This window comes from Monodon monoceros, unplaced genomic scaffold (assembly GCF_005190385.1).
Source record: "Monodon monoceros isolate NGI ecotype Baffin Bay Population unplaced genomic scaffold, NGI_Narwhal_1 Super_Scaffold_1, whole genome shotgun sequence".
In the NCBI taxonomy this organism is placed as follows: Eukaryota; Metazoa; Chordata; class Mammalia; order Artiodactyla; family Monodontidae; genus Monodon; species Monodon monoceros.
Genome location: NW_021703765.1, coordinates 69239558 through 69251615, shown reverse-complemented (window position 1 = coordinate 69251615; position 12058 = coordinate 69239558). Strand labels below are relative to the sequence as shown.

Below are 12058 nucleotides of genomic sequence, written 5' to 3'. Positions count from 1 at the left end.
GAGGGGGACGGCGGGGGAGGAGGAAGGGGCACATCCTGCTCTCGCCTCCGGTAGCCCTTCAGTCATTTGCTGCCATCAGGGGTTTGCAGGCCAACCAGGGGTTGCCAGGCCAGGTTCACAGCAGCACAGCACTGACCTTGAATTACAGCCCCGTCTGAGGGCCCCACTTGGCCTTGCTCGGAACGTGCACACAGAGCAGACGGCCGTGAATGACCGTGTTGCTCCCTCGCATTGAAGAGCAACAGCAAACCCTTAGTTTGCACGTCCTTCTATGTTTACTTCTTTCTCCTCTTAACCGTCACAACCCTGGGATGTTGGTGATCCTCTGAGGTTAATGGAGGTGACTCATTGACCTGATTTCACTCTGAGCCTCTTTCTTCTTTTTTTTTTTAACCCTCACGTTTAAGAAATGTGTCATAAAAGTAACAACACAGCATTAGAAGACTTATTTTAAAAACTGACCTGTAATCTCTCTGACCTACACAAATATTTCCAATTTTCTGGCATCTCCCCAGCTTTATTCAGGTGCATTACGTGTTTACATGGTCACGTTAGTGTGTATAAGTCTTTATCGACTCTCTACTTTGATCCGCGTTATTTCCCTAGGACGTAAGTAGGAGAGGATGGGGTTTCTTATTTGACAGATGGGGAAACAGAGACGGAACATCCGTGGCATGACCAGGTTCGCCAGGAGAGCTGGGACACTAGGACCATGATAGGATTCCAGGTCCAGACCCCCTTCCCATGTCTGCGGTACCCTCATCACGTGACAGAGTTGTTTACGTGATCCCACATGGATCATGCGTGCGCGATGCCATATGTACGGGAGCCACGATGACTTAGGGTCCTAAGGCTATTTCCGTCGTTCTCGAATTTCTTGGGGGTAGATGAACCAAGAGAGGCTTTACCCAGGTGAGCCCCTGGTGTCCACCCGGGCCTTGGACTGCCCCTTGCTGGCTCCCCACCCCCTTCCTCCCAGGACCCTTGGGCACTGGCGTCTGCTGACCTTCCTCTGCCTTCCTTCCCCAGCAAACAACGGCACAACAAGCTGTGGCGCCAGCAGCCTGTGGATGACCCAGCGGGGCCTGGGGACTTCCTGCCAGAGACCCTGGACGGCACCCCGGAAGCCCAGCCACCCTGCCTGGACGCCGCCGCCCAGCCTGGGTTCCCAGGCAGCGGGACCCCGGGGGGACCCGCTCTCCCCTGCTGTCTCCGGCGACTCTCAGACCCCCTGTTGCACTGCCCCAGAGACGAGACGGGCGGCTGGGTCCACCTGGAGGATCTGGAGAGGGATGCTCTGCTGGAAGAAGCCGCTCAGCCGGCAGAGGCATCCAAGCCGGCCGGACACGCCCCAGGAGGTCCTGGACTCTGTGAGAAGGAAGTGAAGAAGAAACTAGAGTTTGGGAGCCCCCACGCCCGGGGTGGCGCGTCACCGCAGGTGGAGGAGATGGAAAGGGAGGAGGCCCCGGGAGCAGGGAAGTGGGGGCAGCCTGTTACTGAGTTCGATAACCTGCTGAATTGGGAAAACCTAAATAACAACAACAGCAAGAGGAGCTGCCCGGACGACTTCGAGGTAGGCCTGGGGCTGCGAGGGGGTGGCGGCACGCACGCCGTTTCTGCCCCGGGGGCAGCCCCCCCAACAGCTGCCTCTGCCAGCTCAGTGGGTGGCTTTCCGCGCGATTCTGCAGGCCGATGGGGATGATAGACGACGGAGGACCCGGGACCCCTGGGGAATGGTGATCATCCCCCATGCCCTCCTCACCCCGGTGCCTCATTCACGTCCAAGGCAGAGTTTCAAAGTCTTTCCTTTTTTCTTATGTAAAACATAAAACATATAACTTATGGGAATTTCCTGGCGGTCCGGTGGTTAGGACTCCGCGCTTCCACTGCAGGGGGCCCAGGTTCGATCCCTGGTCAGGGAATTAAGATCCCGCATGCCACAAGCCATGGCCAAAAAACCCCCACAAAACATATAACTTATCACTCAGCTTCAACCTTTACCAGTGTATGGCTTTTCTTCCTATCATCTCACCCCCATCTGCGTTCCCATACCCTGGATTCTCCTGAAACAAATCAAATCCCAGATCTGTCGTTTCCATCCCAAATGCTTCCGTTTATAACCTAACCATAACACCGTTGCCACCTTGAAAAAGCCGACATCATCAAGTATCTAGTCTTGCAACTCAGACTCCAATGCTTAATTAACTCCAGCAGTCCCTTGTAGCTCTCATACTTGGTGGGTTATTTACCACAGGGCTTTTGCCTCAACCTGCCACTTGCTCAGAAAATCAAGAATTCCTCCAGCCTTTTTCCTCCTCCAAGTGGCCCACGCGTGGAGGCTGGTTTCGTGGAGGGACGTCCTCTGTTGCCTGGTCTTGGGTTTTGCCCTCTGCTCTGCTGCTGGCTCGCCCTGGCCCGGGGGCAGGAAGCTTCATTTCCCGTGGCCTGACCACCCACCTCCTGGGCCAGCTGTGATTCTCTAGTAAGAGCACTGGGGAGGCAGATAGAGGCATCCCCTTGTACAGAGAGTTCGCCCTCATCACGTTATAATGCAAACAAAACTGGGAAGTTAAATCTCCCGTACTCCAAATCAGGACCCAGATTCCAAACTGAATAGTAATTACTCTCGAATTTCCCTCACCACTCACCTTCCCTTTAAAGAGCAAATGCCCATCAAGATAGATGATATAAAACCTCTCTGTCCGGGACAGTGGTACCTCGGTTGGTCCGAGATGACGTAGCTGTGAGTCGTAGAATGGGGACCACGAGAGAAGCCTGGATAAGAAGATAAACGAAGGACCCAGCCTTCCTTTTCTGGCCAGAGTGTGGATGGGTGACATTATCTAGGGAATAGGACCTAGAGACAAGCATCCATTCACTTGTTCAAGTTGTGTTTATTAACTCCGGGGCCAGATTGGTGAGGGGGTACAGCTGTAAGGTAGCTCAACACACGTGGTCTTACAGGGAGATGGGAGGTAAACATGTAAGGATGTAACAAAACATACAGGTGGTGCTCTGTGTGGTGACACAGGTAAGGTGGGAGGGGAGGGGATGAGATGGAGCTGGCCGCACAGAGAGCCAGGAGGAGAATCTTCTGGGCCCCAGGCCCCTGAGGGTGGAAAGCTTGGCCTGGTTGAGGGGCAGTGGCTGAGGCGCAGTTGGGCAGGTGGCCGGGCACGTGGGGCCTCGGGGCATGATGGCAGGGCCCTGCGCGTTTCCTCCCAGGGCGCTGGGAAGCACGGGAGGGCATTAGGTGGTTGGTGACAAGGCCCCTCTGGCAGTGGTCTGCAGGCAGACTGATGGGGTGAGATGGAAGCCAGGCATCTGAGATGGGGGTGGCTCAGAGGATGGGACAGGGACCGAAATGCACAGCTTAGGAGGCATCCAGAGACAGGGCCCTCGGAGGGCAGGGACTGTCTTGCTTGTAGCCCCTGCGCCCAGTGCAAGGCCTGGCACAGGACAGGCGCGCTCCCTAAGTAGGAGCTGGATGAATGAATTCCCTCCTCCCTTGTCTCCCCATGAGCTCTGAAAGGTGCCCTCAAATCTCCCACCGTGGTAGATTTTACCACGGTTTAGAACGTTAGATTCTAAAGGTTTTAGAAGAAACAAACATATAGACACGTTGGTCAAAGCTTCAGGAAAATGTCTGTGTTCGGTCCTCACCACAGGGGTGACCAAGCCCCACTGGTCGACCTGGAAACCAGCCCCAGGAATCCTGACCAGGATAGGGTCCCGCAGGAGACCCGGCCCCCTACCTGCCCCACCAGGCGCTCTCCACACGCCCCCTTGCAAGCCTCCAGGAATCGGGGCTGGGTTTCCCATTGACTCCTCCAGGACTGGACCGGACCCTGACTCCTTAGCTTGCGGGGACCTCGGGCTGCCACACAGGATGGTATGAGTCCCTGCCACGACAGAGGAGCAGGGAGAAGCCTTTTGCCAAGAAGGCTTGGTTTTCAACCGCCTCAGGAGTCTCACAGTGAAACAACTCGCGAGGGAAGAGAGTCACCCTCTTGCCTCCACTTCTGCGGTTCTCGGCTGGGTCTCGGCCCAGAAGAGCAGCCCTGGTGCCTTTCGATGGGCGCATGAGGGAGTGAGGGCTTGGCCTGCCCATCAGGAGGAGGGCGGGGTGGAGAGGCCCACGTTGAGCTCGCGGAGACCCCCAGTGACCAGAGGCGGGGCGTCTCTTGGGAAGTGGTGCAAACGTGCTTTCGGCTGGTGTATGAAACCCACCTCTGCCTGGCTCCCTCATCGGGGTCGTGGGCACCCGTGTTTGGGTCTGTGTTAGAGTCTTTCCCGAACCGTTTCTGCCTTTTGCCACCCCTCTGTGAAGAGCACAGTTAGATGGTGGTTCCTTGGAGCCATGCTCTGTTGTACCAGACAGGAAGGGTTCTGTCTTCAGGCTGCAGACTCCAGACCCTTTCTGAAAGGGAGACAGTTACTGTGCCAGAAATGTTACTTCACTAATTCCCACGAGGCCGTGAGGGGAAAGGGTGAGGCGAAGTCACTCTGGTTTCCAGGCAACACCAGAGGCTGGAAAGGGTCATTTGCTGCAAGTGGCGGAGGCGGAGTTGAGAAGGGAGGCCCTTGGAGGCCCTGCTCCTGGCCATGTGGCCGAAGGTTTGCCCAGGATCGTGGGCTCGTAGCTTCCGGGAAGTTCGATCCAGTGTCTCTAACTCATCCCCAACCTGCATTAGTCATGGTCATATGGGTTCCGAGAGGGCTGTATCCCAGCCCCAGCTGAAGCGAGAGCACTGCCAGCCCAGTGCCTGCCCCAGCCCCGCCTCCTGCCCTTCTTGTACTTTTCGGGCTTCGGCTTGTGTCACGCCCTCACGATGTTCTTGTCCCTTTCAGCATGATGCGATCTTTGGGATCCTTAACAAAGTGAAGCCTTCCTACAAATCCTGTACCGACTGCATGTACCCTGCAGCCAGCGGGATTCCCGAGGCCTTCGGGGAGCGATGCAAGAACCCCAGTGCTCCCGCCATCTGCACCCAGCCCACCTTCCTGCCCCACCTCACGTCTTCCCCCATGGCCCATGTGGCCAGCAGGTCCCGAGCTTCAGAGAAACTGTCCCCTGGCCCAACCGAAACTCCCCCATTCCTACCACCAGCAGGCTCGAGGAGGCCAGACATCAGTGGCCCTGGGGCCGGGGCTGCCCCAGAGCTACCAGCCAGCCTTTTGGAACCTTCCAGAGAGACTCACAAAGTCCTACCAAAGTCCCTCCTTTTGAAGAATTCTCACTGTGTTAAGAACGCTCCCAACATGGAAGTAGCGAAGGACGACTCGCCACCCAAGAAAGATCCGAAGCCAGCCAAGGACCTGCGGCTCCTGTTCAGTAAAGAAGCCGAGAAACCGACAGCCAACAGCTACTTGATGCAGCACCAGGAATCCATCATCCAGCTGCAGAAGGCGGGCTTGGTCCGCAAGCACACCAAAGAACTAGAGAGGCTGAAGGGCACGCCGGCCGACCTGGCGGCCCCCTGCAAGGATGGCCCCGCCAGCAGGCTGGAGGCCAGCATCCCCGAGGAGAACCAGGACCCGGCTCTGCCTGGCCAAGCCCAGGGCGACGAGAAGCCCGAGGCTGGCCCCCCTCTGTCAGAAGGAGCCCCACTGAAGAGCCCCCCGCTCTTCCTCTGCCGCCCAGACCACACCAGTCACTTCTCAAAAGACTTCCTGAAGACCATCTGCTATACCCCGACCTCATCCTCCATGAGCTCCAACCTGACCCGGAGCTCAAGCAGCGACAGCATCCACAGCGTCCGTGGGAAGCCCGGGTTGGTGAAGCAGCGCACGCAGGAGATCGAGACCCGGCTCCGGCTGGCGGGCCTCACGGTCTCGTCCCCGCTCAAGCGCTCTCACTCCCTCGCCAAGCTCGGGAGCCTCAACCTCTCGACGGAGGACCTGTCCAGTGAGGCCGACGTGTCCACCGTGGCTGACTCCCAGGATGCCAGGTTGAGCGAGTCTTCCTTCTTGCATGAGCCCCCAGTGGCCCCCAGGAACCCAACTGCAACCTCTAAACCATCAGGGAAATCTGCCCCGGAAAACTTGAAAAGCCCTTCGTGGATGAGCAAAAGCTGACCCGCCTTTGGCTGCGTTTGGACTTCTGTGATCCCTCCTTTAGTTTCACTGTGGATTTTGGTCCACCCCTTCTGTCTTGATTTCCTTTAAATAATTGGCGTTATCCTTACTTTTCCTCCCCTCTTGCGGCAAAGGGGAGAAGAAGAAACAACAATACCTAACATACAGCACAAGAAGAAAGGGGAGCATTGGTTTTGTGGCCTGGGGGAACCAGCAGCTGTTGACCAGTAGACTCTGACTCCAAATGAGGTGTTCCGGGTGCTTCTCGTGTGTTAAGAAGAGCATTTATACAGCGATGCACACACATCAAAAATCCTCTGGCACAGGGCTTCCCTGGTGGTACAGTGGTTAAGAATCCGCCTGCCAATGCAGGGGACACGGGTTCGAGCCCTGGCCCGGGAAGATCCCACATGCCGCAGAGCAACTAAGCCCGTGCGCCACAACTACCGAGCCTGCGCTCATAGAGCTCACGCTCTGCAACAAGAGAAGCCACGACAATAAGAAGCCCGCTCACCGCAGTGAAGAGCAGCCCCTGCTCGTCACAACTAGAGAAAGCCCGTGCACAGCAATGAAGACCCAACACAGCCAAAAAACAAAACATCCTCCGGCACAACCTGCAAAGGAATAGCTGTGGCATTGGCATCGCCACCACGGCACGTGTCCTAGCTCATTCAGGCCCTTCTGGGAAAACTCCTGGATGGCAGTAGAAGTCCTACCTCTGATCCTGCTCTGCTTTTTATTTTTAAACTCCAGTAATGACCAAGGCTCATTCCAGGGAAAATTGCTGTGTCAGAAAAGATTTTTCCGAAAGAGAACTTTTTGTTGTGCGGTTGTCAGGACCCCAAAAAGTATTAAGACTTTTAAGGTGCCTGCACCAAACACACTGCTAGTTAAAGTGACACGAAGGCGCGAATGCTGTTGTCAGACCAACTCCAGGGTGAGTGGAGGTCCTCTGAGCAGTTGACTTGCCTGTCCTGGCATGTTGTCACAGCTGAGTGACGTGTGTCTGGCCGGCCCTGGGGTGAGGTGGGGGGAAATGTGTGTGGGGTCCTCAGTTTGTTGCTAAAGGTCAGTCTTCAGTTGTCCCCCATCTGGGGAGAAGGACCCACAAAGTATCATTGAGTCTTATCTGCTGCGGAACCCAATGCGGTCGTGTTGTGGTTCGTAGGGACTCAAGTGTCTGGCGGGGCCGGGGATTCTGAGGTGTGCGTCACCCCGTCAGGAGCCCCAGCACTCAGGTTCATTAGGTCACATGTACTCATGTTTGGGGAGGAAAAGGAGATTTCAGCAGTGAGGAACGCTCAGTCACTCTCAAGGAACAACTTAGCAGCAGCTTCTCTGAGAAGCGGGACTGGGGGAAGCCTTGGTAGATGTTTACCGTCGCCCCTTCCCGCGGTGAGAACGCTGCTTCCTGTTTCTCTGCGGCTCTTCCCAGTGGGCAGGACAGCACGTGGTCCTGAGTGGCTCTGGGAGTAGTCCCTCTACGGATCTTGAGTGGAGGGACTCCTCTGATGTTGGCCGGCAAGACAGGATGTTAAAATATTTTGGAGAGAGAGAAGAGGTCTGTTAAGTTTAATTCAGGGGTCAGCAAACCATGGTGTACGGCCCCAAGAGCTAAGATGGTGTTTTACAGTTTTAAGGGATTATCAAAAAATTAACAAGTAGGCGACAGAGACCATGTAGCCTGCAAAGCCTAAGCTAGCTACCTTGCGATCAGGCTCTTTATAGAAAACTTTTGCCGAGCCCTGGCCAGTGAAACTAGAAATCCTTCAAGGGCCAGCCAAATTCCAAACGTGGGTAAATGAGTCGCCATCTTAACGTTGGTCAGAACTGGGCCCCCAAGAGTAGCCCAGGCAGGGTCTTCAGGAAGAAGGCTAGTCCGTATTTCAACTAGTGGGTAGAGTTTTTGCAAAAACCCTCTCTCCGGAAACTTTTTCTCCCTGGCCTTATTTTTTTCATTAAAGTATATGTTATTTTACCCTATCGGAATTTGTTTTCCCACCACTGTCAACTGAAATCAGCTTAAAAGGTGATTATCCACTTATTGCGGAAAACCCAGTTGGGTTTCTTCCTCTCTCTCAGCCAACAAGAGCACAGTCTCAAAAAATATATCAGGTTCAGTGTTTTGCCAAATTAAATTTCATGTGGTGGATCAACTTTTGTGTCAAAATAATTCTTTAAATTTGATGATGCCAGGTTTATGTTGGTTTTTTAACCATGCCTGGGTATGATATAGTTTTGAAGACCTTAATTTTGAAAGCCATAATTTTTCTTATCCAGTTAAAGGGTGGGAGGAGGATTACGAATACTAGTGGGTCTTTGGCTTTTGGCAAAGTTATCCATTCGCTGTCAGGAGCTAGTCTATCAGCATCTAAACAGACCAGGGCCCAGGTGCCCATCATCAGAGCAAAATGAAGCATTCTTGATGGATGACACTGTAGCCTGGAGAAGAGGGTGAAGGTTTTTCTCTGAGACCCAGATCAGTGGCACACAAGCATATGGCAGATTGCTATTTTAAATGTTACGCTAACAAGACAAGAGCGTTCTCCCAGGCTTGGAGACACCTTGGCAAAGACAGATTCATACCGGTCTCTGAAAAGAAAGCTTACACCGTAAGCTGTGCCACATCTTGACCAATGCTTCGTCTGTAAGCTTAGCAGATGGGGGAAATTCCGAATGTAGGCGGCAGTAGTTTATGCTGTGAAAGCCATTGATTTTGGCGACCGCCATCTTCGTGGAATGCCTTTGTCGAACTAGGCGAGAACAAAAGCTTTCTAAATAAGCTCAGTACCCTGTGAATTCAGCTGCATTGCCTCTTCCACCTCACCTTTCCCTCACTTGCGCTCTCATTCACGTGGCATGCCAAAATTAGAGTGAACTCCTCTAGGCCTTCCTCTTGCAATGATACAGGGAGGTCTTCTCATCAAGTTTTGTTGTGTCGAAGAGGAGAGGTGGTCACAGAGAGAGGGGAAACCGTGCTGCCCTTGATCGGGACCTGACCTTGCCGATTTCCATGTCTTTGTCTTGTAGCTACTTCAGGGCCTTGGAGCAATGTGCATCATTCCATGAACTTCTTGACAACAAGGCTCTTGCCCCCAGTCTCACCTGCCTCCTTGGTCTCAGTGCAGGCACCAGTGCCAACCTCTCGGCTGCCAGACAGCTCTCTGCTGGGTGGAGGCACCCGGTCCATCAGGCGAGCAGGTTACTCTGTCTAGCTCCCTTCCGCTCCATCCCACCCTCTCCAGCTAAAAAGCATTCCAGCCCTTTCTAAAGCCTTTTCCCTCCTGGATAAGCCCAGAGGATGCCTGGGATGGAGCCAAAGAGGCCATAGAATTAACATCGTCAGGACAACCCTGTACGTCGGCACTGTGCACAGGTGCCATCCCAGGAGACTGATGGATCCCCTGCTCCCCTGGGGCCCCTGCTCCCTAGTGAGAGGAAATGCTGTCATGTAGTCGAGAGCATGTGAGTAACCTCACCCAAAGTGTCCGAAGAGCGACTTGCTGTCTGTTGGCTGGAAACGCTTGGTGCCAGAACACATTTCCCAGAACCCTGCTCTGGCTCGCCACCCGGCAGGGCTTCCCCGCACCCACGCGGCCGGCACAGTGACGGCCGCCCCTTCACCTCCGGCAGGGGAGCCAGGCGGGCAGGAGATTTGTGACATCGGGACAGCGTGGTGCAGGGTCACCGGCTGCTGTCCCACCCCCAGCGTCTCCCCGACGCGGCATGCCAAATGAAGGTACTTATGGACCCCCGTGCTCAGCTACTTGGTCTTTTTATTGTCTGCTCTGCAGTTGAATACGTATGTGTATGAGTTCACTCTGCACAAATATATATATTTGAATCTGTCTATCTATCACTTGAATCAGAGCATCACGTGCATCCCTCCTCCCTCGCGTACACGCACACTGTGTCACCCGAGCCATGAAGCGGGTCACCTTGAACGGCCTGGAGCGATGCAGTGCGGTGCTGCCCTCGGTGGGTGTGGATGTGACCACCTCGTCTTTGTCTTGCAGTGGGTGCTGCAGCCCCGGCCTGTGTCGGTCTCGTAGCAGGAGTCTTAGAACCAGACCCCCGGTCCTCTGCTGTCCTTTCTGTCGGCCGCGCTGCTCACGGAGATGGCCGCTCTCCCTCCCTGCCTCCTTCCTGACACTGTAATTATTGTTTTACAATCGAGTGCCTTAATAATAGTTTACAAATACTATGTATTTATGGGCAACCGTTAAGCTCTCGCCTTCTGTGATTGGATACTTTGCCTCGTCAGTGGTGGTTAGCGTTTTAGGGCTGGAGCTTGCCTGCCCCGTACTTGTGCTGATCTGTTGTGCGGCGTCTCGCACCTGCCCGCAGCCAGGCCAGGAGCGTTGCTAGAAACGGCGCTGGCGGTTTCTGTTGGCAAGGCGGGCACGGTTTCAGCCACGGCCCGGTCCGTAGGAAGCGAGGAAAGAACGGCACTGGTTTGCTGGCCAGCCGGGGGGGTGGCGCGGTCCAGGCTCCCCCTGGACCGCAGCCCAGCCCCTCCCCTGTTCCCCCCGTCACACAACTGTACCCCTGTTCAGTAGAGTCTTTATTGCCACCGAGGCCCCTGTTTTCCTCTCTGCTGGTGTCCTGAGCTCTCTGCAACAAAACGCAGGCACAGGCCGCCATCAGGAGCTCCGCAAGATGGGCTGCCCTTTGGTTTTCAGAAGCCGCCCGCGGGTTCCAGTGTGTTGTGTTATGATATCAATGATTTTTTTTATTATATTGTTTTTCTTCTTGTTTTTTTATATTATATATTTAAAAGGCAGTATCTTTTGTACTGTGAATTTGCAGTAGAAGATGCATAATGCACTTTTTTTTTTTTTTTTTTACTTCTGTTGGTGTGTACTGTAGTCTGTGTGCTTCTTGTGATGAAAATAAACTTTTTCTTTATAAATGCCTGATGACCTCCAAACTTGTGCCAAAAAGCAACAGCCTCTTCAGCCCTTGCCAGGAGACTTGGTTGCAGCTTCGTCATCATGATGGCCGGTCTTGACTGAGCATCTGCCGTATGCTGGGCCCCATGCTAGACACCTGGACAGGTGAGACCAAAGAAAGAACCAGGGGAAGAAGGTCAGCTCCTGCAGGAATCATCCTTTTTCCTCCTGATCTTGCCAGTAAGGAAGAGCAGGCCCAGTTGTGGGTGGTCACTCGTATACCAAAAAAACCTGTCCCGTCCCTCCACCCCACCACCCAGGGTGAGACTTGGACTTGGGGTGGCATCTCTCCCTGCACAAGCTCTAAAGCTAGAGGTGTGCTCAACAGAACCACCTTAGCTGCTCACACGGGAGAGGGGACGGTGGGAGCTCACTGCGGCTAACGGCCAAGGCAGGAACCCCAGGGAATCCCAGTCACTGGACACAGCAGAGGCTCATCTCGTGCTCAGGTCACAGTCCACGGCAGGTCAGAGCTTTTGGTGGCTCTCCCCCCTTGGTGTCTAAGCCAAGTCAGGCTGCTTCCAACAAAAAACCCTGCCTTCTTGGAGTTCTGTGCATCTAGCCGTGCCGCAGGGTAAAGATCATGGGACTCACATTCCCTCTTCACCGCCTTTGGGTGCCACACATTACATTCCAATGCGCGAGTCACATGGGTGAGCACTGACCATCTGCCACTAGTGCCTTGACGTGACCATGAAATTCCAGTGCCTGTGGATCCAGAAAAGACTTTGTTTAGTTCACCTAGACTTACTCTGCCCCTCACCTGGACTCACAGGACCAGAATGCAAGTTTTTCACTTTACAAAAAGAATTAAAACCGTCAGGCGGACCAGATTACTGTCATTTGCCGATTACCACATTGAGCCCTTCTAGGAAAACCTACACGTGAAGCCAAAGTATGGTTAGGAATTGCTTATTCAGTAGGAAATCAAAGCAAAAGGTGAGTGGCGTGACTGTACTCTTTGGTGCCACCAAGCTGTAATGCAGCCCTCTCTGTAAGAGGTTTTTGGAACTGAACCACTGAGGGTC

The 12058-nt window shown here is 54.2% G+C and overlaps 1 protein-coding gene across 9 annotated transcripts in view; it reads left to right on the top strand.

The window, feature by feature from the left end:
- SSH1 (slingshot protein phosphatase 1) overlaps positions 1 to 12058 on the top strand; it is a 68852-nt gene that overhangs the window by 50694 nt on the left and 6100 nt on the right. For 7 of the 9 annotated variants that reach the window (XR_003793336.1, XR_003793344.1, XR_003793334.1 and 4 more), the window contains 2 exons: positions 1030 to 1573; positions 4852 to 11135. Coding sequence is in view for 1 of the 9 variants with exons in the window: in XM_029221938.1 (XP_029077771.1) it covers positions 1030 to 1573; positions 4852 to 6078 (1771 nt within the window). In the remaining 8 variants the exon portion in view is untranslated. Of the gene's footprint in view, positions 1 to 1029; positions 1574 to 4851; positions 11504 to 12058 lie in introns of those variants that run through there. The other 2 variants (XR_003793337.1, XM_029221938.1) reach the window with 2 other exon arrangements.